The following is a 27,052-nucleotide window of genomic DNA, read 5'->3' on the forward strand; positions in this document are numbered from 1 at the left end:
CGATCCGTCAGCAAAGCTTCGAGTAAATGGCCAACTGTCAGATACTTTCCAGTTGGGGAGATGCCTGCTGTAGCCCCTCCTGTTCGCACTGGCCATGGTGCTGACCTGACAGTGTCTGTAGGTTACGGAGCACAATTCTGCTGACAGGTTCCTTTTAACAAACTTTCTAATTATTACTTTTAAATACTTTAAGGGGTGGGCTTTTTAAAATGGGCAATTTGTATGGGGCTTCTAATATATTCGCTTCTCATAGACCACAAAAAAATAGATATCCGAAAGGTTCTTGAAATTTTAAAAATGGTCTAATTCTGATGAATTTATAAGGATATATAAAATTTATACAAATGCCTAGGTGGTGTATATGGATTCTGCACATGTTGTATTTTAAGTAGGTGTTGTGTATCTAATTTCCTGTTTGAGTCAGACTTTTAGCCAGTAATATCAATGTTTATGCATCTTATACAAAAAATCTCACTTTGACGTAAAATTACATGCAGGTCCCTGCATGTATAAAATGCTGAGTGGCATTTTGACAAAATGCCAGATGTCTAAATTCAGGGAAGATGTAGTTTTTTGGGTTTAATATCAATTTCTTTTTTTGTAATTTATATTTCTCAGTGACTTTATTAAAGCGACCCTGTCAGCAGGATTTTTCTCAGTAAACTACAGATACTGTGAGGTTGGCGCTGTTGTGCTGATTAAAATGATACCTTGCTTGATGAAATCCATCTTGTGACTGTTTAATCTTTATTTGTAGTTTTCTGTTGGTGAGATTCTTGTGCTTTGGGGCGGCGTGTGCGGGGGTCTTCATGTGGTGCGCTGTTCTCATATTCATCTGTATGGGCTTATGACAGGTCAATGACCCTTCAGTGAACTGCCCCCTATTTTACATACATACATATTGTGTGGTTACATACATTTTTCAACAGTCATCAAAATGGCGCCTGCTCTGTAGCATGATACAATGCCTAATATGCATATATGCATTTATGATTTAGTCATATAGTATTGTGGGAGGGATATCTTCATCAAAATGGTGGCGGAGCCTGCGCGTTTCGATAGATGGTACTGCACAAGCGCTATCGCCATTTCAATGAAGATATTTTTTTCCCCTGCAATACTATATCCTTCAAAATGGTGGCGGTGCCTGCACAGTAACATGTATTGTGTTCTGATAGATGCTACTGCGCAAACACCTACGCCATTTTGCTGGAGCAAAAGATAGATGCTACTATGCAGGCACCACCTGCGCCATTCTGATGGATCCAATCATCGATAGATGCTACTGTGCCGTGCCAATTTTTTCTCTCTAGCAAAATGGCTGCAGTGCCTGCGCAGTAGCATCTAACGCGTTCCGATGCTAATGAGCCGGCGCCATCTTGATAGTCAATTTTTTTTCTCAGCAAAATGAATGGCGGCGGCTTTTGTGCAGTAGCATCTATCGGAACGGCGACACCATTTTGATGAAGATAATTTTTTTTTATTATTCCATACTGCTATATGACTAAATCATAAATGCACATATGCATATTAGGCTTGTATCATGCTACAGCACAGGTGCCAGTGCAATTTTGATAACATTTTTTTTTAGAACTACACAGTATTATATGCAGTATGTAAAATAGGGGGCAGGCTACTGAAGAATCAGTGACCTGTCATAAACAAGCCCATACAGATGCATATGTAAGCTCCACATAAAGGGGCCCCCTATTAAGCACCAGATTCTCATTAACTGAAAACAACAAATAAGGATTAAACAACCATCACAACATGGATTTCATCAACAAAGGTATCATTGTAATCAGTATAACAGTGCTGACCTGACACTGTCTATAGGTTACTGTGCACCATCCTGCTGACAGGTTCGCTGTAAGGGACACAGGAACTATGGGTTATATGCTGCAATCTGGAGGCTGATGGTAAGAATACATCTTATTAAAAAAAAAAAAAAAAGCTGACTTTTCCCCAGCAGGCTGAACGTGCAGGCAACACCCAATTATTTAGTTTAGCTTTTACTCACTTGTATAGCTGCATTAATTCCACAGCACTGTCGCCCACAATTCCCTATCGGTATGTCATTGGCGTGTGGGAGGAAACCCGAGAACCTGGAGGAAACCCGCGCAAACAGGGGAATAACATACAAACTGCTTACAGATGTTGTGCTTGGTGGGATCTGAACCCAGAACCACAGCGCTGCAGTGCTAAGCACTGAGCCACTGTGCTGTCTTTCTTTTGTTTTACAGAAGACGTTTGCAGTAGCTACAATTTTTCACAGGATAGTCGCCTTTTAATGATTCCAACCTTTAGCATGAACATTTTCTGTAAATCTGGAGGCAGAGGTGACTGCCTTACTCAGATAGTCTTTTTTTGCTTTGCAGTGCAGGATGCAGGCAGCTAACATTCATATAGGCTTCTTCAGCCAGTAGGATTCCTTTTGTTCGTGTTATCTTAGACCATTGGTCAGAAACGCCAAGATTGTGGCATCCTGATCCTTAGAGTTGGGTCACCCCGTATCCATTTGACAGTCTGACGTTCTTGCCATTGGGCTTCATATTTTGAGGGAGTCCCCCTGATTCTCTGCACTTGTGGAGGCATTGTCCCTGAGTATGGCACCACTTTTATACACATTAAGTGGTAATTGAAGCCTCCCTCTGAGGTGGCTAGTTCAGTACTTAGTTTAAAGAATTAAATAATCTTAGTCCCTAAGACGTTCTGTACCTTATTCTAGTTTTTTTTACCTACAGTCCTTGATGGCTGGTTTAGAGAATACTAGCAGTGTTTCCATCTTTCCACCTCCAGGGGGAGTGCTGGCCTGGTCCATCTCATTGAAGAGTTAAGGCAGTATGTTCAGACGATCAACCTCTGTTACAGCGTCAGACTGAAGCACTTTGGGCCCACCAGAGAAAATCATTCTTTGGGCCCACTATGTAGATACATAGAAATAAATATAAGACCACTGATTGTACCGTAAAACACGCCAATATCAGGGTATAATATAAGGTAGTACACGTTTTAATGATATAGCAGGGGTTGGGGTAGCCCCCCCATAGAATATAATGAACCTTCAGTGAAAACACTGCAGGAGCCATTATCTCCGGTCAGTGTGTTACTGGATGCCCTATAGAGCGGTCACATCTCCTGATGTGACTGCTCTCCAGGGAAGATCATCGTGGATTACGTCGGAACAGGGAGTATACTGTTGGTTTATTATTATTTTTTTTTTTTTTACAGGAGATTGAGGGCATCGCATGGATAAGGAGTATAATAAAGATTGGAAACTGTGTTTGGTGTTTTATTTCATTAAACACTGGTTCTCCTCCTATCTCTCTGACCGCTCCTTCACTGTATCTTTTGCTGGCTCCTCCTCTCATCTTCCCCTTACTGTTGACGTTCCTCAAGGATCGGTTCTAGGCCCCCGTCCCTTCTCTTTGTATATTACCCCTATTGGTTAAACAGTCAGTAGATTTGGTTTCCAGTACCATCTCTATGCAGATGACACCCAATTATACACTTCTTCTCCTGATATCACGCCTGCCTTTTTAGAAAACATCAGTGATTGTCTTACCACTGCCTCTAACATCATGTCCTCCCTCTATCTGAAACGGAACCTGTCAAAAAAACTGAACTCATTGTGTTTCCTCCCTCTACTAATGTACCTATGCCCGACATTGCCATTTCCGTGTGTGGTTCCACCATTGCTCCCCAGCAACATGCCCGCTGTCTTGGGGTCATTATTAATTCTGAGCTTTCATTCACCCCCCACATCTGATCACTGGCTCGCTCTTGTTATCTGCACCTTAAAAACATTTCTAGAATTCGACCCTTTCTTATTTTCGACTCTGCAAAAACTCTTACTGTTTCACTCATTCATTCTCATCTGGACTATTGTATCTCTCTACTAATCGGTCTCCCTCTTACCAAACTCTTCCCTCTCCAATCTGTCTTGAATGCTGCAGCCAGGATCATATTCCTGACCAATCGTTACACCGATGCCTGTACCTTGAGCCAGTCATTACACTGGCTACCCATCCACTCAAGAATCCAGTACAAACTTATTACCCTCGCCCACAAAGCACTCCATGACTCAGCACCGCCCTACATCTCCTCCCTCGTCTCAGTCTACCGCCCTACATTCTGCTAATGCCCTGAGGTTAACATCCTCAATAATCAGAACCTCCCATCTCCAAGACTATTAACGCGTTGCTCCAATTCTTTGGAATGCACTACCCAGGTTATTACGATTAATCCCCAATCCCCACAGTTTTAAGCGTGCCCTAAAAACGCATTTGTTCAGACAGGCCTATCGTCTCAACACATTAACCTAACTATCCCTTTGTTGCCCATTCAAATTTTTTTTTTTTACCATAACCAGGTTCCTCGCATCATGTTCTCACATGCTTCATGCATTTAATAGCCCTCTGTGTCTGTATTGTTGCATACTTAGGCTGATAACCGGTTCATGCAGCATTACATGAACACCCAATTCTTACACTATGGCTGGTCCTAACAACTAAAGCAATTTTTGCCATCCACCTCTCATGTCTCCCCTCTTTTTTCATAGATTGTAAGCTTGCTGGCAGGGCCCTCATTCCTCTTGGTATCTGTTGTGATCTATGTGTTTGTTATGCTGTAATGTCTATTGTATGTACAAGTCCCCTCTAAAATGTAAAGTGCTGCGGAATATGTTGGTACGTTATTCTGGCTGTGTTTATTTAACCTCTTAAAAACTATAGGATTAGTAATGGATAGGTGTCTTATTGACACTTCTCCATTACTAAGCCGTCTTGATGTCACCTTACAATACAAAGGTGACATCAACCCCACAAATTTTACCGCATATGCCACTGCTACAAGGCAGTGGGAAGAGAGAGACTAAGTGCCGGAATTGGCGCATCTTAGAGATGCGCCATTTCTGGGGCGGCAGTGAGCTGGTGTTTGCAGCCATATCCATGGCCCCTTCCTAGACTATGAATATCAGCCCGCAGCTGTCAGCATAGCCTTTTCTGGCTGTTATAGGGGGACCCCACGTCGTTTTTTTTTTTTGGGGGGGTGGGGGGGGGGTGTAGAGGGTTCCAGAGTAGGGGTGATGCGTGAGAGAAATCTTGTATGTGATTGTGGAAAGAGGAGATAAGAGGGGAGTAGAGAAGGAGATCTTGTGAGGATCAGAGGTTGCGTGCAGGAAAGTATCGGGAGACGAGGTCACAGATGTATGGAGGAGACAGGTTGTGGATGGCTTTGTATGTCATGGTTAGGCTTTTGTACTGGAGTCTCTGGGTAATGGAGAGCCAGTGAAGGGATTGACAGAGGGGAGACGCCGGGGAATAGCGGGGGGACAGGTGGATTAGTCGGGCAGCTGAGTTTAGAATAGATTGGAAGGGGTGCGAGAGTGTTAGAGGGGAGGCCACAGAGCAGGAGGTTACAGTAGGTCAAGGCGGGAGATGATGAGGTCATGGACTAGGGTTTTTGCATACTTTTGCTTTAGGAATGTACGGATCCGTGAAATATTTTTGAGTTGAAGGCGGCAGGAAGTGGAAAGAGCTTGGATATGCGGTTTGAAGGAGAGATCAGTGTCAAGGATTACCCCGAGACAGCGACCTTGTGGGACTGGGTAGAGTGGGCAGCTGTTTACTGTAATGGATAGGTTCGTTGGGGGGGGGGGGTCGCGTGAGATGGGGGAAAAGATGATGAATTCTGTTTTGTCCATGTTAAGTTTTAGAAATCTAGCGGAGAAGAAGGATGAAATAGCGGATAGACATTGAGGGATTCTGGTTAGTAGGGTGGTGATATCTGGTCCAGAGATGTAGTGTCGTCAGCAGAGAGATGATACTGAAAGCCATGAGATTCTATGAGCTGTTCCAGGCCAAAAGTGTAAATGGAGAAGAGCAGGGGCCCTAAAACTGAACCTTGCGGGACTCCCGACGGATAGGGAGCGAGGTGGGGAGGTGTTGTGTGAGTGGGAGACGCTGAATGTCCGGTCAGTTAGGTATGACGAGATCCAGGATCGGGCCAAGTCTGTGATGCCAAGGGATGATAGGGTCCGCAGCAACAGGGAATGGTCCACTGTGTCAAAGGCAGAGGACAGGTCCAGGAGGAGGAGGATAGAGTAGTGTCGCTTGCTCTTGACGGTTAATAGGTCATTGGTGACCTTAGTTAGGGCAGTTTCAGTGGAGTGGTGTGACGGGAAGCCTGATTATAAGTGGTCGAAGAGGGAACAGGAAGATAGATGGAAAGACAGTTCAAGATGGACATGTTGTTCCAGTAGTTTTGAGGCATAGGGGAGAAGTGATATAGGGCGTTAGCTAGCTACAGAGGATGGGTCAAGAGAGGGCTTTTTGAGGATAGGTGTGATTGAGGCATGCTTAAAGCTTGAGGGGAAAACACCAGTTGTTAGTGATAGGTTGAAGAGATGGGTTAGGGTTGGGATGAAGACTGTGGCGAGGTTTGGGATGAAGTGGGAAGGGATCGGGTCAAGTGCACAGGTGGTGAGATGCGATCTTGAGAGTAGAGTGGAGAGTCAACCTTCTGTAATGGTGGAGAAGTTGATTTTGGAGGTGGAGGGCTGGGTAGTTGGGAGGAAGGGCTCTGGGGGTTGTCGATTAAAACTGTCTCTGATGTTCTTAATCTTCTGCTTGAAAAATGAGGCAAAATCTTCAGCTGAGATAAGTGGGGAGCGAAGGGGTGCTGGGGGACGGAGGAGAGAATTGAAGGTGTTGAATAACTGTTTAGAGTTGTGAGACAAGAGGATATGAGAGATGAGAAGTAGGTTTGTTTTACTGTGGCGAGTGTGGTCTTGAAAGTAGTGTGGGACTGTTTGAATGCAATGAAGTGCTCGTTAGAGTGGGATCTTTTTCCTCTCCTCTCAGCAGCCCTGGAAGCTCGCCTCAGTTCTTTGGTCAGGCTGGTGTGCCAGGGCTGTCTGTTGATTTTGCTAGCTTTGGTATGTGAGAGAGGGGCAAGAGTTTCCAAAGCTACAGCTATTGTGGTGTTATATAGAGCGGCAGCGTCATCCGTATTGTGTATAGAGCTTATATCTGTGAGAGGGAGGAGGGATTCAGAGAGTGAGTGTAGATCAAGGTGTTTAAGATTTCTGTGAGGGTGTGCAAGTTTGTGGGGTGGGGATTGTAGACAAGGAGTCGAGAGGGAAGAAAATGTGAGTAGGTTGTGGTCAGAAAGAGGAAGAGGTGAGTTAGAGAGGTTTGATAGGGAGCAGAGGCGGGTGAAGATGAGGTCCAGTGTGTGACCATCTTTGTGAGTGGCTGCAGCATACCATTGAGTGAGGTCGAAGAAGGAAGTGTGAGAGAAGTTTAGTGGCAGCTGAGAGGGAAGTGTTAATGGGTATGTTGAAGTCGCCCATGATGATAGTGGGGATGTCCGCAGAAATGAAGTAGCCATTGTCATGATAATTCAGCACATGAAAATATGAACCACATAATGAACATGTAATTATAGACTTATTAGAACATCAGTTAAAATCCATTCTCTACAAAACTTTTACCAAAAACCCCCAAAAATGAATGCAAAATTATAAATTGCTAAGGTAATCAATCTATCTATATAATCGTCTAAGGGGTACTTCCGTCTGTTTTTCTGTAACGGAAATCTTGCGTCGCTGATTGGTCGCGGCTGGCAGGCCGCGACCAATCAGTGACAGGCTTAGTCCGGCCGCGAATTGGCCCCTCCCTACTCTCCTCAAGTCAGTGCCCCCTCCCTACTACCCTCCAGTCAGCGCCAGTGTGTCGCCCCATCCGGGACCAACTTTTTACTATGGATGCTGCCTATGCAGCATCCATAGTAAAAAGATATAATGCTAAAAATAATAATAAAAAAATTGTGCTATTCTCACCTTCCACCGTCCACTGATGCACGCGATGCTGCCGCCAGCTTCCCAGTGATGCATTGCGTAATTACCCAGATGACTTAGCGGTCTCGCAACCGCTAAGTCATGTGGGTAATTTCGAAATGCATCACTGGGAACGGAAGCTGGGGTCAGCATCGCGCGCATCGGCACAGCTTCGCTGGACGCCGGAGGGTGAGTATATAACTATTTTTTATTTTAAATTTTTTTTTAACAGGGATATGGTGCCCACACTGCTATATACTACGTGGCTATGTTATAATACTGCATGGGCTGTGTTATATACTACGTGGCCTGTGTTATATTCGGCGTGGGCTGTGCTATATAGTACGTGGGCTGTGCTATATACTATGTGGCTGCTATATACTATGTGGCTGCTATATACTATGTGGCTGCTATATACTATGTGGCTGCTATATACTATGTGGCTGCTATATACTATGTGGCTGCTATATACTACGTGGCTGTGCTATATACTACGTGGCTGTGCTATATACTACGTGGCTGTGCTATATACTACGTGGCTGTGTTATATACTATGTGGCTGTGTTATATACTATGTGGCTGTGCTCTATACTATGTGGCTGTGCTAAGCGTGACGTACATACATACATATTCTAGAATACCCGATGCATTAAAATCGGGCCACCATCTAGTATAATAATATCTTAGAAATTGGACCGAGATCACACTGCATTGCTTGCACTGGCCAATGGCTCTCCTGAGCCAAGTGTGACCGCTTCATGTATTTCTATGAAGCTGTCATGCTCGAGTTGAGAGAACAGCCAGCCAGTCCGTGCACTATGTTCCAGTCTCTGATTTATACGGCTGTCTGACTGTGTCCTTAGTGTCAGCCTCCAGGTGTCATCGTGTAACCATGCTTCCTGTGTCTTCCAACAAAGGCTACAAGAAAGAGATTTTACAGTGACTCCTAAATAAATTTATTTTATTTGTACTCGTCAAAAGTGCAAAAATTGTCTTGGCCACCAAAGGTGCAAAATGTCATAAAATAACTTGGCAGCAATATGGTTAAATCTAAATTATTTCTAGAATGCTTACAGTGTTTTTCTAATTTATTTAACTTTTATTCTCATTTGAAGAGACTGGATGGACGGCCGTGTTTGATGAGCATGTAAACTCCAAACCACCTACTCCTTGTGTAGCATTGGATGTAGGTTCCAGTGTGTGGGATGCACCTGCTCCAGAAACATCCACTACTGAAGAAAAGGGATGGGCTAAGTTTACAGACTTTCAACCATTTTGTTGGTATGTTGTTCAGGAAACAATCTTTGCAAATGATGCCATTAGATTACTCTTTCCCCACCCTAAGGTCGATAATGCATTTCTAAAAGGGATTTTGCACTTTCAAATAAGTTTATCCTCTGTTACCTTAGTAGTAAAAAAGAAAAGACTTTTTCTTTTCCCAGCTTGGCTTCAATTCCAAGTCTCTGTGGCTGTTCCCGGTGACTGTTGTTGCCTGCAACACTCGCATGTAGATGGTGCGAGCCACTGAGCTCACAGATTTGCTGCCACACTGACATGGCAGCCATTCAGTGATCTCAGCGGCAACCACCAAAACTTCACATTGAACCCAGGAAGGGTGAGGAAAACGTGAAGTTTTTTTTTTTTACCACTTAGAACATACAGGACAAACATTTTAGAAAGGGGACATCTCCTTAAATGTATTCTTATAGTAGTCCAAGCTGATTTTTTCTAATGCAGCTCCAAATTCCCTGTATGGACATAACACTGAAGTGGTTGTTCTCATTCTGGTGAAAATTCTAAAATACCATTAATTATAACTGTAAGTTCCTCCACATCATACTGCAGTTCCTGCTGCTTTCCATGGATGCAGAGTGTAAACAGTGGCTGAATCTTCTGTGAATGCACTTGTGCAGAATAGTGATAATAATAATAATAATTTTTATTTATATAGCGCCAACATATTCCGCAGCGCTTTACAAATTATAGAGGGGACTTGTACAGACAATAGACATTACAGCATAACAGAAATACAGTTCAAAACAGATACCAGGAGGAATGAGGGCCCTGCTCGCAAGCTTACAAACTATGGGGAAAAGGGGAGACACGAGAGGTGGATGGTAACAATTGCTTTAGTTATTCGGACCAGCTATAGTGTAAGGCTCAGGTGTTCATGTAAAGCTGCATGAACCAGTTAACTGCCTAAGTATGTAGCAGTACAGACACAGAGGGCTAATACTGCATAAAGTGTATGAGAACATGATGCGAGGAACCTTTTTTTTTTTTTTTTTTTATTATAAATAGGCCACACAGGGATCGTTAGGTTAATGCATTGAGGCGGTAGGCCAGTCTGAACAAATGAGTTTTTAGGGCACGCTTAAAACTGTGGGGATTGGGGATTAATCGTATTAACCTAGGTAGTGCATTCCAAAGAATCGGCGCAGCACGTGTAAAGTCTTGGAGACGGGAGTGGGAGGTTCTGATTATTGAGGATGCTAACCTGCGGTCATTAGCGGAGCGGAGGGCACGGGTAGGGTGGTAGACTGATACCAGAGAGGAGATGTAGGGTGGTGCTGAGCCATGGAGTGCTTTGTGGATGAGGGTAGTAGTTTTGTACTGGATTCTGGAGTGGATGGGTAGCCAGTGTAATGACTGGCACAGGGTAGAGGCATCGGTGTAACGGTTGGTGAGGAATATGATCCTGGCTGCAGCATTCAGGACAGATTGGAGCGGGGAGAGTTTTGCAAGAGGGAGGCCGAATAGTAGAGAGTTACAATAGTCCAGACGAGAATGAATAAGTGAAACAGTCAGAGTTTTTGCAGAGTCGAAAGTAAGAAAAGGGCGAATTCTAGAAATGTTTTTGAGATGCAGGTAAGAAGAGCGAGCCAGTGATCGGATGTAGGGGGTGAATGAAAGGTCAGAATCAAGTAGGACCCCAAGGCAGCGGGCATGTTGCTTTGGAGTAATGGTGGAACCGCACACGGAGATGGCAATGTCAGGCAAAGGTAGGTTAGTAGAGGGAGAGAACACGAGGAGTTCAGTTTTTGACAGGTTTAGTTTCAGATAGAGGGAGGACATGATGTTAGAGACAGCGGTAAGACAATCACTGGTGTTTTCTAAAAAGGTCGGTGTGATATCGGGAGCAGAAGTGTATAATTGGGTGTCGTCAGCATAGAGATGGTACTGGAAACCAAATCTACTGATTGTTTGTCCAATAGGGGCAGTATACAACGAGAAGAGTAGGGGGCCTAGGACTGATCCTTGAGGAACCCCAACAGTAAGGGGAAGGTGAGAGGAGGAGGAACCAGCAAAACATACAGTGAAGGATCGGTCAGAGAGATAGGAGGAGAACCAGGAGAGAACGGTGTCCTTGAGGCCGATGGAGCGGAGCATAGTGAGGAGGAGCTGATGATCCACAGTGTCGAATGCTGCAGAGAGATCCAAGAGAATTAGCATGGAGTAGTGACCATTAGATTTAGCTGTTAGTAGGTCATTAGAGACTTTAGTGAGGGCAGTTTCAGTAGAGTGTAAAGAGCGGAAGCCAGATTGAAGAGGGTCGAGAAGAGAGTTATCTGAGAGATAGCGGGTAAGACGGGAGTGGACCAGGCGTTCGAGGAGTTTAGAGATGAAGGGAAGATTAGAGACAGGTCTATAATTAGCGGCACAGTTTTGATCGAGGGATGGTTTTTTAAGTAATGGATGTATGATGGCATGCTTAAATGAGGAGGGAAAAATACCGGAAGTGAGGGAAAGGTTGAATATTTTTGTTAGGTGAGAGGTGACAGCCGGGAAAAGGGACTGGAGGAGATGTGACGGAATGGGGTCACTGGTGCAAGTGGTCGGGCGAGAAGATGCAAGGAGCCTGCTTACTTCTTCTTCTGTAACTGCTTCAAAGTCAGAAAGTGAACTAGATGCAGTGGGGGAGGGAGGACAGTGCATGGTATGAAGAGATTGGGAGATGATTTCCTGTCGAATGTGGTCAATTTTTTCTTTGAAGTAATTGGCCAGATCGTCAGCACGGAGATCCGTGGTTGGGGCCTGCTCTCTTGGGTTGAGTAGGGACTGGAACGTGTCAAAGAGACGTTTAGGGTTATTGGAAAGGGAGGTGATGAGGGTGTTTGAAGTAGGTTTGTTTGGAGAGGTGAAGGGCAGAATTGTATGTCTTTAGCATGAACTTATAATGGATGAAATCTTCGGGTAGATTAGATTTTCTCCACAGACGTTCTGCGCACCTGGAGCACCGCTGCAGGAAACGTGTTTGCAGCGTGTGCCACGGTTGTTGCCGTCTGTGCCGAGTTGTTTTATGTATAGGAGGAGCAGCTTCATCCAGAGCACTTTGCAGGGTTTCATTGTAATGCTTCAATGCAGAATCAGGACATGAGATGGAGGAGATAGGGGCCAATGAGGACTGCAAGTTCTTCATAAGTTTCTGGGTGTTAATGGCCTGTATGTTTCTATAAGTGTGGAAAGTGGGGGTGACCTGAGCGGGATGGCAGTTGTTGATAGAGAATGAAAGAAGGTTGTGGTCAGAGAGCGGGAGAGGGGAGTTTGTGAAATCATCCACTGAGCAAAGTCGGGAGAAGACCAAGTCAAGGGAGTTTCCATCTTCATGTGTTGGAGAGTTAGTATGCTGCGAGAGGCCAAAAGAGGAGGATAGAGATAAAAGGTGAGAAGCAGATGGGGAGAGGGGAGAGGCAATGGGGATGTTGAAATCACCCATGATAAGGGTGGGGGTGTCACAGGAGAGAAAGTGTGGAAGCCAGGTGGCAAAGTGATCCAGGAACTGATGAGAGGGGCCGGGAGGACGATACACCACCGCCACTCGCATGGAGAAGGGGACGTAGAGTCTGACCACATGGACCTCAAAGGAAGGGAAGACAAGTGAGGGTACTTGGGGGATAACTTGGAAAGTACATTTGGGTGAAAGGAGCAGGCCAACGCCTCCACCTGCTCTGTTGTCTGATCTTGGGGTATGAGAAAAGTGTAGTCCACCATATGAAAGAGCAGCAGCCGCAGTGGTGTCTGACTGCTGTATCCAGGTTTCAGTAAGAGCCAGGAGATTAAGAGAATTAGAAAGGAAGAAGTCATGAATGAAGGAGAGTTTATTACACACAGAGCGAGAATTCCAAAGGGCACAATTGAAAGAGACAGCAGGCATGCAGGGAATATTAATAAGGTTAGAGGGGTTTCTGGGTGTAGCAATTGGGAGGTTTGACTGGCTATAACATGGGGGGCCGGGGTTTGGAGATATGTCTCCAGCGACTAGGAGAAGGAGGATCGAAAGAGTGAGCAGATGGTTAAGTGATTTGTGAGAGCGTCTCTTGTGTTGGATGGTGGGACTGAATGGATCTGTGCTGTTAAGCAATGTGAATAGAGCATGAGTGCTATACATAGGAGAGGCAAGGTCAGAGGGGCCGATATGGATGGAGTGTTGAGAGTTAATGCGAGGGCGGTGAATGTGAGTGAATGCAGCAGCCAGAATATAGATTATACAAATAAATATGGTGAGTATTTGTGCTGTTTCAAGTGAATATGGATTAGATTTAGTTTTTCTTACCTGTCTCCTGCCCTGTCTAACTGCCATGTTATAACTGCCGAGTACTTTGAATAAAAAATACACGAATAACAGTGCACGAATGCACCCCTGCACGAATGCATCCCCAAGCTAAATCTACATTTATAGAAGGCTAGCCCTTAGATCTCCCTTTTTTTTTTTTTTTTTTTTTTTTTTTGGGTTAAAGCTCGTTAGCAATCAATCTAACTCAGTTGAGACAACAGGACACAATAAATGTAGTGATCAGATAAACAAATGTCCAGGTCTACATGGATCATAAACCACTTTGAAACAGTTATGTGATCTCTCTGAGTAAGGACATGCAAAAGTGAGTTTAATATCTATAAACACAAACAAAGGCATAATAGGATGACTAACATATATAGATACATGCAGGATTCAATGCCGAAGATCGAATGACTCAGATACCATCCAAGCTGCTTGCTGTCAGGGACTGGAGCAATAGACATGCAGGATATTTCAGCTCAGAGAATGAATGATATGTTTACCATCCAAGCTGCTTGCTGTCAGGGACTGGAGCAATAGACATGCAGGATATTTCAGCTCAGAGAATGAATGATATGTTTACATATATAGATACATGCAGGATTCAATGCCGAAGATCGAATGACTCAGATACCATCCAAGCTGCTTGCTGTCAGGGACTGGAGCAATAGACATGCAGGATATTTCAGCTCAGAGAATGAATGATATGTCTACCATCCAGGCTGCTTGCTGTCAGGGACTGGAGCAATAGACATGCAGGATATTTCAGCTCAGAGAATGAATGATATGTTTACCATCCAAGCTGCTTGCTGTCAGGGACTGGAGCAATAGACATGCAGGATATTTCAGCTCAGAGAATGAATGATATGTTTACCTGTATGAAGAGAGAAGAGATGCTTGATTATATTCTGCCATGTTATAACTGCCGAGTACTTAGAAAAAAAAAGTACTTTGAATAAAAAATACACGAATAACAGTGCACGAATGCACCCCTGCACGAATGCATCCCCAAGTGATGAGCAGATGTGCTTGGATAAGGTGTTATCTGGGCATGCTTTGGTGTTATCCGAGTGTCTTTGGCGTGCTCCAATAATATGTTCAAAACCCTGTGGCTGAATGTCTCACGGCTGTTAGACAGCTGCAACACATGCAGGGATTACCTAACAAACAGGCCATTCCTTTCATGTTTTGTGGTTGTGTATCAGCAGAGAGACATGCAGCCGCGGGTTTTGAACATATTATTCGAGCACGCCGAAGACACTCCGAGAACACCTTATACGAGCACGTTCGCTCATCACTAGTGCTGAATACTTCCAATACTTGAGCAGAAGTGGATGCTGCCAGGGAAGCGGTCATGTAAGTTAATCGCCTGACTGCCCCCATCTTAAGAAGTATGGAGCGTTAACTGTCTAGTGCTGATTTTACACACCACACATCCTTTGGTGTTGGTGGGGGAAGGAGGATTGGCATGCGATGCCATGGTAAGATATGACCGGATTTAAAGTTTTCTTCAGCAGTTACACAACTAAGCAAGGGGTTTTGGTTTTAGAATGTCTTCATTTTTCCATATTAACATTCCAAAAGACTAATTTTCTGGTGTATAAGATGACTGGGTGTATAAGACGACCCCCAACTTTTCCATATAAAATATGGAGCTTAGGATATACTCGCCGTATAAGACGGGGGTCATCTTATACATCCAGTCATCTTATACGGCGTGTGCGGTGCGGATGGTTCCCAGGGTCTGGAGGAGAGGAGACTCTCCTTCAGGCCCTGGGATCCATATTCATGTAAAAAAAAGAATAAAAATAAAAAATATGGGATATACTTGCCCTCCGACGGCCCGCGGCTCTCAGCGGTGCAAGCGGCGGCCTCCGTTCCTAAGGATGCATTGAGCGAAGGACCTTCTATGACGTCGCGGTCGCGTGACCGATTGCGTGATTTACTGAAATCTATAGTTGGTCTGTATACTGTTACTGTTTAACCTTAATTGTCTGCAGATCAACTGGAGAAATGATGCATTATTAATTTTTTTTATCTAGGTTTTCTGATTTTAATGGCCCTTGTTTCTGTGAAGTGTTCTCACCTCTGAGGGGTGATGTCAGGCTCAAGGAGCCTACCAGCCTCTTATAGAAGCATATGGGGAAAAAATTAAGGATGCCACAATGTTAATTAGAAAATGTATTTTACATTAAACATAAGGCAGTATTGTAACTTGAAGTACTTTTACATTGACATTTAGTGTTTCTGCTATTGCCAAAATTTCAACAAAAAAGTCTAGTATTCTTAATATTTTTAATTAAAAAAAACAGATACTATACAAAGATGTCTCTCACACATCACTACTTTTCTTCATAGTTCTGAATCTGGTCCTCGGTGTAGTTCACCAGTGGATACTGAAAGCAGTGCCTCTGAGGGACATAGCAAGCAGAGTCAAGACAAATTCTGTGAGTATGCATATTCCTAAAATTGTTTCTACTTTGCCATGTACAAGTAATCACAGTGTAAAGAATAATATTGGCTATATACATGGACACTTATAGGAGCGGTGTCATTGCTGCCCCTGGTTGTTAAATATAAACGCAAATAAATCAGATATAAAGTAGGGAAAATTATAAACTGTGTAAAATGTTGTCCCCTTAAAACAATAATTTTTATTATAAATACCATAAAAATACCTAATCCCAGTGAAACACAAAAAAACAAAAAATAATCTAATTGTGCACCTAACCTAACACGTAACCCTACGCTTAGCTGCTGTCCCTTCCTAGCAGTGGAGGTTGGCACCCTGATAGAAATGATTTTTGGTGCCCCCACTCAGCGGCGGCTGTCCCCAGCTCACCCTGTTAAATTCCTGACACGCTATAGGTGGGAAAACAATGAGCATGTAAAAGAAATGAAAAAAAGCATAGAGTAAAAAACTAGAGTGCACAAACAATATATCTACCACATACAATATCCCACATCAAAAGATATATGCACTGCAACTCAGCAATAATATTAACAAATGGCTACTCAGCCCATAGCGTACTGGCTCCAATGGCCACTAGATATACAAAAACAGCCAGCACTAAATAGGGTTGCAGGCAAAAATATAAGGGACAATAGTAGCAGGGGGAGGTAGAATTACCTAATCAATAAAAAACCTGGTTCAAGACACTACTAGACTGTACATAGCGACCAATCTTGGATAGCTTTTAGCAGCATGCGCTATTAGTACATTTTGATGGATTATCAATGATAACAAAATAGTCCATCAAAAAACTGACATCCACAGTCCTAAACGATGTATAGCACTGTAGATACCAAAAAATAAATAAATAAAAAGAGGATTTTGCCTAAAAGACACTGAGCTACAAACTAGTTGCTCAAATACTCATAGCTAACAATAGCTGCTTTCAGCGATATACAGTCTTGACAAGTACAAATAAATGATTCCAAGGACAGCAAAGGAGGGTATTAGCCCAAAACCACTTATCCAGGTATCAGGGCACCTGCATCTATGCACTACTGGTTCTACATCTCTGCCTCCTGAGGAACCGTATGACGGGGAAACGCGTTGGGGCGATTGGTTGGAAGCTACATGGTTTTGGGCTAATTCCCTCCTTTGCTGTCCTTGGAATCATTTATTTGTACTTGTCAAGACTGTATATCGCTGAAAGCAGCTATTGTTAGCTATGAGTATTTGAGCAACTAGTTTGTAGCTCAGTGTCTTTTAGGCTAAATCCTCTCTATTTATTTTTTGGTACCTACAGTGCTAAACATCTTTTAGGACTGTGGATGTCAGTTTTTTGATGGACTATTTTGTTATCATTGATTATCAATCAAAATGTACTAATAGCGCATGCTGCTAAAAGCTATCCAAGATTGGTCGCGATGTACAGTCTAGTAGTGTCTTGAACCAGGTTTTTTAATGATTAGGTAATTCTACCTCCCCCTGCTACTATTGTCCCTTATATTTTTGCCTGCAACCCTATTTAGTGCTGGCTGTTTTTGTATATCTAGTGGCCATTGGAGCCAGTACGCTACGGACTGAGTAGCCATTTGTTAATATTATCGCTGAGTTGCAGTGCATATATCTTTTGATGTGGGATATTGTATGGGGGTAGATATATTGTTTGTGCACTCTAGTTTTTTACTCTATGCTTTTTTCATTTCTTTTATATGCTCATTGTTTTCCCACCTATAGCGTGTCAGGAATTTAACAGGGTGAGCTGGGGACAGCCGCCGCTGAGTGGGGGCACCAAAAATCGTTTCTATCAGGGTGCCAATCTCCACTGCCAGGAAGGGACAGCAGCTAAGCGTAGGGTTATGTGTTAGGTTAGGTGCACAATTAGATTATTTTTTGTTTTTTTGTGTTTCACTGGGATTAGGTATTTTTATGGTATTTATAATAAAAATTATTGTTTTAAGGGGACAACATCTTACACACACCCTGGTTGTTAAACCCCTAAATACGCAATCGGAACATTCAGCAGAGGGGCAGGAGCTCCCTCTGCCTTCAGATCGGTGCCTTTGCTACGTCATCACAGGGGCCCAATCGTTGTCATGATGATCCTCGGGTCACCAATCTGCGGAAAGCTTCTGAGACCATACTCACAGCATGGTATCAGAAGCTTTCAGTATAGGTATAATGTACCGCAATGCTTGTGCATTGCAATGCAATATACCTTCAATCGAAGTAAAAAAAAAAAAGTGAAAGTCCCATAAAGGGACTAAGTAAAACAAATATTACATAACAATTATACAAAAATTACACTAATAAATACACATTTGTATGTAAAGTAATTTAAACAAACAAAAAAGAACACATTTTGTAGCACAACCCGATAAATTCCTATAAAAGTGTCACACTAGTTAACCCCTTCAGTGAACGCCGTAAAAAAACCCACACAAAAAAGTAGCAAACTGTTTTATCATCATACTGCTAGAAAAAAATGGAATATGACTTGATCAAAAAGAAAAAAGGAAAAAATCAAGCTTACCGCATAGAAAAAAAATCCCTATAAAACAATCAGAGCAAGGATATGATCATAAAAATATTTATTTATTTAGTATCAAAAATAGACCATACAATACAATTGAAAAATTACATATATATATAAAAATGTATATATGATAAAAAATGTGTGTATATATATAAGTTCCTGTAGTTAGCCGGTGTCCCATTTATATAGATCCTGTGTCCTTCATATCATACCAAATGGCCCATTGAGCCAAAAAAATATAAAAAGAAACTAAGTGCCAGGTGAATGCAGGAAAAAAACTGCAAGGGAATATTATAGTGAAAACGGAGTACCGAATAAATATGTGCAATACAACGTGTATGGGCGTGAAACAAATGTGCACAACCTGGGTGGCAAAATAACAAGGAGTGAATGAGCCAATGGGCAATATAAGGGGACACTTACTTTGTAATATGAGATTCCAGGGATCACCAGTAACTATCCAGGGCACCCCGACGCGCGTTTCGGATGCACTGTTCCTTCGTCAGGTGGTGTGTTTTATTAACAAAAAGAAAAATGCAAATAAAAATGTTAACGCTGAAAACGTAATTTTGTCCTACAAAAAACAAGCTGCCATACAGAACCATCAAAAGTAAAGTTATAGCTCTCAGAATAAAGCAATGCAAAAATAATTTTTTCTATAAACGTTTTTGTAAAAGCGAAAAAACACAAAAAAATATAAATGTGATACTGCTGTAATTGTACTGACCCAAAGAATAAAGTGTCCTTATCAATTATATAACACACAAAACAGGAAAAAAAATCCTGAATTGCTGATTTTTGTTCATTCTTCCTCCACAAAAATCAGAATAGAAAGCGATCAAAAAACGTCATGGGACTGAAAATAGTACCAATAAAAACGTAAACTCATTCCGCAAAATACAAGCTGTCACATGACTTTGTGAGCCGAAATATGGAAACATTATAGCTCTCAAAATATGGCTTTGTAAAATATCTACATTTTCACACAAGAATTAGGTAAAAATGGCACCAAAATTTGTCCCACAATTTCTACTGAACGTGGCAATACCCCATATGTGGCTGTTCACTACTACTTAGGCCCTTTCACACATCAGTGTTTTGCCGTTAGGCACAATCCGGCGAATTTTGAAAAACCGGATCAGGCAAAAGTTGCCCCCGGATCCGTTTTTTTTCCTCATAGACTTGTATTAGTTTCATCCGTTTTTTGCTGGATCCGTCGAAAAAATTAGTTTTCCGGTAGCCGGGAAAAACGTGCAGAAGAATGTTTTTTCTGTCCGGCGAAAAAACACACAGCGACGGACCCGGCGATAAGCGGATGAAACGTGAGGTGAAATTAGTGAATTCTGTTGTTCTGGCACCTCAGGGGCTCTGGCAATATGACATGGCACCCTCAAAGCATTCGAGGAAAATCTGAACTCCGATATGGCACCTCTTCCCTTCTGAGCTTTGCACTGTGCCTCAAAAGTAGTATTCCCCCGCATATGGGGTATCGGCATACTCAAGAAAAATTGCACAATGAAAATGCAATATTTTGTGCTAAAAACATATTTGTGAGGAAAATGTGATTTATTTTTTTTTTAATTTTTGCTGCTCAACGTTTTAAACTTCTGTAAAGCACCTGGGGGTTCAAGGTGATCACCACACATCTAAATACATTCCTTGGGTGGTCTGGTTTCCAAAATGGGGTTGCTTGTGGGGGATTTTCACTGTTTAGGCACATCAGAGGCTCCGCCAGTTGTTCCAGCAAATTTTGCATTCAAAGAGTCAAATGTTGCTCCTAGTCTTCCATTTTTTCCTGTTACCCTTGTCAAAAAAAAAAAATAAAAAAATTGGTCCTGAAGTAACTGTTTTGTGAAACAAAAGGTAAATGTTAATTTTTTTCCCCCCCACATTCCAAAAATTTCTGTGAAGCACCTGAAGGGTTAATAAACTTCTTGAATGTGGTTTTGAGCACCTTGAGGGGTGCAGTTTTTAGAATGGTGTCACTTTTGGGTATTTTCTATCATATAGACCCCTCAAAGGGACTTCAAATGTGAGGTGGTCCCTAAAAAGGAAAAAAAATGGTTTTGTAAATTGTGTTGTAAAAATGAGAAATTGCTGGTCAACTTTTAACCCTTATAACGTCCTAACAAAAAAAAAGTGGGTTACAAAATTGTTCTGATGTAAATTAGATATGTGGGAAATGTTACTAATTAACTATATTGTGTGACATATCACCGTGGTTTAAGGGCATTAAAATTCAAAGTTAGAAATTGCAAAAATTTTCCCAAATTTCCATTTTTTCCCCCTTACAAACGCATATCAAAGAAAAATGTTACCGCTATCATGAAGTACAGTATGTCACGAAAAGGCTTTCTCAGAATCACCGGGATCCGTTGAAGCGTTGCAGAGTTATAACCACATAAAGTGAAGGTGGTCAGAATTGTAAAAATTGTCCCAATCATTAATGTGCAAACTACCTCTGGGGGAAAAGGGGTTACCTAAGTATGTTATGCAGCACTCTGCTATCTGTATTATGTACCACACTAGCTGATTATACACTCAAAAATTGTATGTGTGTTTTTTATGTTTATTTACATTCTAGAGGTATTTTTGTGTTTTGCTTTTAATTAGAATTGAAATCAATTGTAATTTTAGGAGATGTAAAATGTCACTCTTACTAATGAGTGGGGAAAAATCTGCACCAAAATGCCTGTAAAAAATAATCAGAAATGCACCAGAAATGTGGCAAAAACTGACGTATTATACAGTGTTTTTCCTGCCAGAGATGCAAAAATTTCTGTACTAAATACTTAACGTGTGCGTGTACGCTAAGGCTTCCCGGCTCACAATTCTGTAGTTTGCTACCATAGTGAAATTAAACTGAAAGATATTAAAAGTGTCATCTTAACCATTAATTTTAATTAACGTGGTTTTATTTTTTTTCCTCAACAGTCAGTGCCACATCGCCCTGTGCATGGAACGTTTGTGTTGCCAGGAAGGCCCCAGTAATTGGTTCAGATAGCAGCTCCTCTGGTGGCTCTGATAGTGAGGAAGATGACAAAAACCATATTATTACTGAAACCATAAGCACTGGAGCAGGACATGAAACTATCAGACTCACCATGGACACCAAGAATGAGAAGGCTACGTTTAGTAGGTAAATACATATATTTGGATGTGGGGAAAAAGGTATTTCTCTATTATTAAGCAAAACCTAGAACACTTGTAGTTTAGGAAGGAAACACACATGACTTATTTCTGTTAGTTGCAGATTTTAACACAGATTTTTCACGGCAAAAGGTGAAATCGGGTAGGAAAATCTGCAGCAGGACCGATGTCCTGCAGGGTCTGAGTATGCGTGATTTTTTTTTTCCTCTACAAATTTGTAGGGTTTTAAAATCCCCTATGTTATACTATACATAGTCTCAAATTTTTTGGATAGAAACCTGTGCCACATCTACACTATGTGAATTTGCCCTAAGTATTCGAGACTGAAAGGAATTTAATGATGTCTCACACTATGTCAGACTGATCAGCCATATAAAGACCAATCCTTCTAGATATAAACTTGTTGCCTCAAATATGCAGAACCCCTGTTTTTCACTTGTTTTATTCTTTATCTTGCTCCTTTTCACATTTAACCCTATGTAGCCTGAGAACCACAAGCTTAAAGAGGTTGTCCACCACTCAGACAATCCCTTCTGAATTCCTAAGTCCCCCGTCCCCCCACCCCAGTAAAAATGATAACACTTAAGGTACCTTCACACATAACGATATCGTTAACGATATCGTTGCTTTTTGTGACGTAGCAACGATATCGTTAAGGAAATCGTTATGTGTGACAGCGACCAACGATCAGGCCCCTGCTGGGAGATCGTTGGTCGCTGAACAAAGTCCAGAACTTTATTTCGTCGCTGGATCTCCCGTGGACATCGCTAGATCGGCGTGTGTGACACCGATCCAGCGATGTCTTCACTGGTAACCAGGGTAAACATCGGGTAACTAAGCGCAGGGCCGCGCTTAGTAACCCGATGTTTACCCTGGTTACCAGCGTAAAAGTAAAAAAAACAAACAGTACATACTTACCTACCGCTGTCTGTCCCCGGCGCTGTGCTCTGCACTCCTCCTGTACTGGCTGTGAGCGTCGGTCAGCCGGAAAGCAGAGCGGTGACGTCACCGCTCTGCTTTCCGGCCGCTGTGCTCACAGTCAGTGCAGGAGGAGTGCAGAGAAGCAGAGCGCCGGGGACAGACAGCGGTAGGTAAGTATGTAGTGTTTGTTTTTTTTACTTTTAGGATGGTAACCAGGGTAAACATCGGGTTACTAAGCGCGGCCCTGCGCTTAGTTACCCGATGTTTACCCTGGTTACCGGCATCGTTGGTCGCTGGAGAGCGGTCTGTGTGACAGCTCTCCAGCGACCAAACAGCGACGCTGCAGCGATCCGGATCGTTGTCGGTATCGCTGCAGCGTCGCTTAATGTGAAGGGGCCTTTATACTCACCTCCGTTCCCGGCACAATTCCAGTGGTGTCAGCACTCGCTCTTCTTGGATCACGTGACATTTCATGTCATGCGATCACTGCGGCCAATTAGCACTGGCTTCACTCTCCCCACCTACAGAAAAATCAAGACATCTGGGGAAATTGATAGAGCAGCTGCAGTTTTGGATGTCAATTACATCTGTTGGAGAGGAGATTGACTGGTTGCAGAGATCACATGACATAATAATGTCATATGGTCTTTGGGACAGCCAGTGCTAGCAACACTGAAACGGCACCAGCCGCTGGGGGAAAACATGGGATTCAGAAGTGGTTGTCTGAGTAGTGGACAAACCCTTATAGTATAGTAACAGTGAGAGCTAATAGGACTTTGGTGAAAGATATCCTCTCTGTATTGTTAGTACTTTATATTCGTGTGCCAGTTTCAATCATGAATTATAGGTTTGTGGTTTCCAGATCATTTTCACTTGTAAACATGAGTTTCATACATATAAGTCATTCTATTTTGTGCAGACACTTGAGCTTACATCATATTCGATCTGTCCTCACAATTTATTTTACTGTTTCCTCTACCTTTTCTTTCGTATCATACCCTATCCTTCTCCCTTGTCTTCTCTCCTGTTGTGGTTACTGCTCAGAATCTTTACACCTGCAGGGTATGTACAGCATGCCAGAAAGGATTCAAGCACCTCAAACACCCAAAGGAGCAGGGAGAGTCTCATTTATTTTAACCACTCTCATTAAAATGCATGGAGAACTCTCATTATACTGTATAAACGACTCGCCACTTACCCTACGCATCAACCCATTGTTGTCAGATACATGATTATTATACAGTATTGTTTTCATTTTATGATATCATTTTTGCATTCATTTGTGAGCACAGGGGGTTTCCGCAACCTTGTTATTGATGATCTATCTTTAGCATTGGTTAGGGCCTGACACCTGGCACTCCCACCAGTCAGTTGGTATAATTTCCAGCAGTGACCAGATGTAGACATTGCACATTATTTATTTATTTTAGTCACTTATATAGCACCATTAATTTGACAGCGTTTTACAGACATTATTGGCACTTTCCCCATTGGAAAGTATTTATTGGGAGTGTGGAAGGAAACCAGAGAAACTAAAGAAAACCTACACAAACACGGGGATTTGAACCCAGGACTCCAGCACTGCAAGGCTGCAGTGCTAACCACTGAGCAACCATGCTGCCGAATGGAGCACCATCACACTGTTCAGTTAGCAGACTCTCCTGTGTGAAATATGTAATGAAAGACAGACTGCTCTCCTCACTGAGTAAACAAAACAGAGTATACAGACAGAACAGCATGGGATCAGAGCTGATCATTTCGGTAAGTTAAAGTATTTGCTGATTGTGTTTTTAAACAGGCGGGGAAATGTTTTAAGACACAAAACGTAGCAGCTGTGATCCCCTGCTATCCTGTCCGTATACTCTTTTGCTTTCTTTATTGCCCCGGAGCTGTGGTATGTTCTGACAGACACAGCTGTTGCACAGTAACTGCAGGGGCACATTTATAAGATTATCTTAGCACGGGAACATTTTTTAACATATCCAATTTTGGATCTTAATTTAATTCCAAGATCTAATAATTAAAATCTACTTAGTGGGAAAACCCTTTTTAACCCCTTCATGTCCCTGGGATTTTCCGTTTTTCGCTCCCCTCCTTCCCAGAGCCATAACCTTTTTATTTTTACGTCAATACGGCCATGTGAGGGCTTATTTTTTGCGGGACGAGTTGTACTTTTGAACGGCATCATTGGTTTTACCATGTCGTGTACTAGAAAATGGGAAAAAAAATTCCAAGTGCGGTGAAATTGCAAAAAAAAGTGCAATCCCATGCTGGTTTTTGTTTGGCTTTTTTGCCAAGTTCACTAAATGCTAAAACTGACCATTATGATTCGTCAGGTCATTACGAGTTCATAGACATCAAACATGTCTAGGTTATTTTTTATCTAAGTAATGAAAAAAATTCCAAACTTTGCTAAAAAAAAATAAAAAAAAAATAAAAATTGTGCCTTTTTCTGATACCTGTAGCGTCTCCATTATTCGTGATCTGGGGTCGGGTGAGGGCTTATTTTTTGCGCTCTGAAATGACGTTTTTAGTGATGCCATTTTGGTGCAGATCCGTTCGATAGCCCGTTATTGCATTTTAATGCAATGTCGTGGCGACCAAAAAAACGTAATTCGGGCTTTTCGAATTTTTTTCTCGCTGCGCCATTTAGTGATCAGGTTAATCCTTTTTAATTAGTAGATCGGGCGATTCTGAACGCGACGATACCAAATATGTGTATATTTGATTTTATTTTTGTTATTTTGAATGGGGCGAAAGGCAGGTGATTTAAACTTTTAGATTTTTTTATTTCATATTTTTTTAAACATTTTTTTTTTTTTTACTTTTGCAATGCTTCAATAGCCTCCATTGGAGGCTAGAAGCTGGCATAGCCTGATCGGCTCTGCTACATAGCAGCATCATCAGATCGCTCCAATGTAGCTGAATTACAGGCTTGCTATGAGCGCCGACCACAGGGTGGTACTCACAGCAAGCCGGCATCAGCAACCATAGAGGTCTCAAGGAGACCTCTGGTTACTATCCTCACACATCGCTGACCCCCGATCATGTGCGCATTTCCGGCCGCATGGAAATGGTAGTTAAATGCCGCTGTCAGCATTTGACAGCGGCATTTAACTAGTTAATAGCGGCGGGTGGATCGCGATTCAACTCGCCGCTATTGCGCCGGAGCCCACATCAAAGCGGGGGATCTGATCTCGGACGTACTATCCCGTCCGAGGTCAGAAAGGGGTTAAAGGGAATCTGTCAGCAGGTTTTTGCTATGTAATCTAAAGACAGCTGGAGATAGGGGCTGAAACACAGATTTCAGCAAGGTGTCACTTATTTCTCCTTCGCCACATTGGGGGACACAGGACCGTGGGTGTATGCTGCTGCCACTAGGAGGCTGACACTAAGTAAATACAAAAAGGGTTAGCTCCTCCTCTGCAGTATACACCACCCACTGGCTCCGGTAGAACCAGTTCATGCTTAGTGTCCGTAGGAGGCACACTGGGTCTACTATTCAGACCATACTTTTTTATTTTTAGATTTTTTTAAACCTTTTTGCGCAAGAAGAAGACTGGGGCGACGGACCGTTTCTAGGGGCCGATCTGCCCCAAACATCAACAGGCGAGCAAGGCAAGTGTCGCCTCCTCGTACCCTCTCCTACGACGTGGGATGCCAGGCCTGAGCTATTTTAGCGGTGATGGTTCCCTTCAGGGCACCGATCTCCCCGCACCAGCAACAGATGGGAACACGGAGTGTCGCTTCCATGTACCCCCTTCTGAGCCAGGCCACGGCTGGACACAGCCTTGTGAAATCCTAGGGGAGCAAACCCTTAGGATACACAGAGGCTCCCTCCCCATGGCGTCCGGCTGCTCCCGCTGCACCACCACTGAATCTACAGCGGTTCTGCATGGAGCTAGACGGTCCCTCTCCACCTCCCCCCAAAGGGGATGGTGGATGGAGGGTTCCTGCACCGTCCTCCTCGCATTACTGAATTCCAGCAGAGTGGCAGCTCTGCTCCTCGATCCTCCCAGGCTTTGTCGGTGAGTTTCGTCAGGGGAGGGGGGCTCCCGAGCATGTCACGGGCCCGGCCGGGCACCGCTTATTTAGGCTTCGGCTTCGACTAGGCCGCAGGCTGAAAATCTCCACCCACACCACGCATCACGCCCGAGGTCCCACCCACCGGCTTGGCGCTTCTCGTACACTGCGAGAAGCGCCCTTCCTAATCTCGGTGGCCATCTTCAGTCCCCCTAAGGACGGAGGAACACCGTGCTGCCGCTAAAAGACCGCTGCACCGCTGGGGACGCAGGAGCAAAGGACCTGGGTAAGTGCTCTGCCACACTGCCCGCAGATCCCGTTTTCTCAGCCGCACAAAGTGCTCTGTCTCCCTTACAGCAGCACACAAAGTGCTCTGATATCCTTACAGCCGCACACAAAGTGCTACGCTAACTTTACAGCACAAAGTGCAGTATTTTGGGAGTCAACAGGGATACAGCATGTCTCTGTCTAAACCCTTCAAAAAGTCACCTAAAACACATAGTGATTTTTCACTTCTTGCACTTCCTGTGAGGCTGCGCTACCAAGTGGGCATACTGCTCCGCTCTGTCACAC

The 27,052-nt window shown here is 43.1% G+C and overlaps 1 protein-coding gene across 5 annotated transcripts in view; it reads left to right on the forward strand.

Moving 5' to 3' along the window:
• Positions 1-27,052, forward strand: part of PPP6R2 (protein phosphatase 6 regulatory subunit 2) — a 165,320-nt gene that overhangs the window by 120,796 nt on the left and 17,472 nt on the right. For all 5 annotated transcript variants that reach the window (XM_069765465.1, XM_069765464.1, XM_069765466.1 and 2 more), the window contains 3 exons: positions 8,956-9,121; positions 15,756-15,844; positions 21,320-21,524. In XM_069765465.1, the coding sequence (XP_069621566.1) occupies positions 8,956-9,121; positions 15,756-15,844; positions 21,320-21,524 (460 nt within the window). The remainder of the gene's footprint in view (positions 1-8,955; positions 9,122-15,755; positions 15,845-21,319; positions 21,525-27,052) is intronic.

Source organism: Ranitomeya imitator, chromosome 4 (assembly GCF_032444005.1).
Source record: "Ranitomeya imitator isolate aRanImi1 chromosome 4, aRanImi1.pri, whole genome shotgun sequence".
In the NCBI taxonomy this organism is placed as follows: Eukaryota; Metazoa; Chordata; class Amphibia; order Anura; family Dendrobatidae; genus Ranitomeya; species Ranitomeya imitator.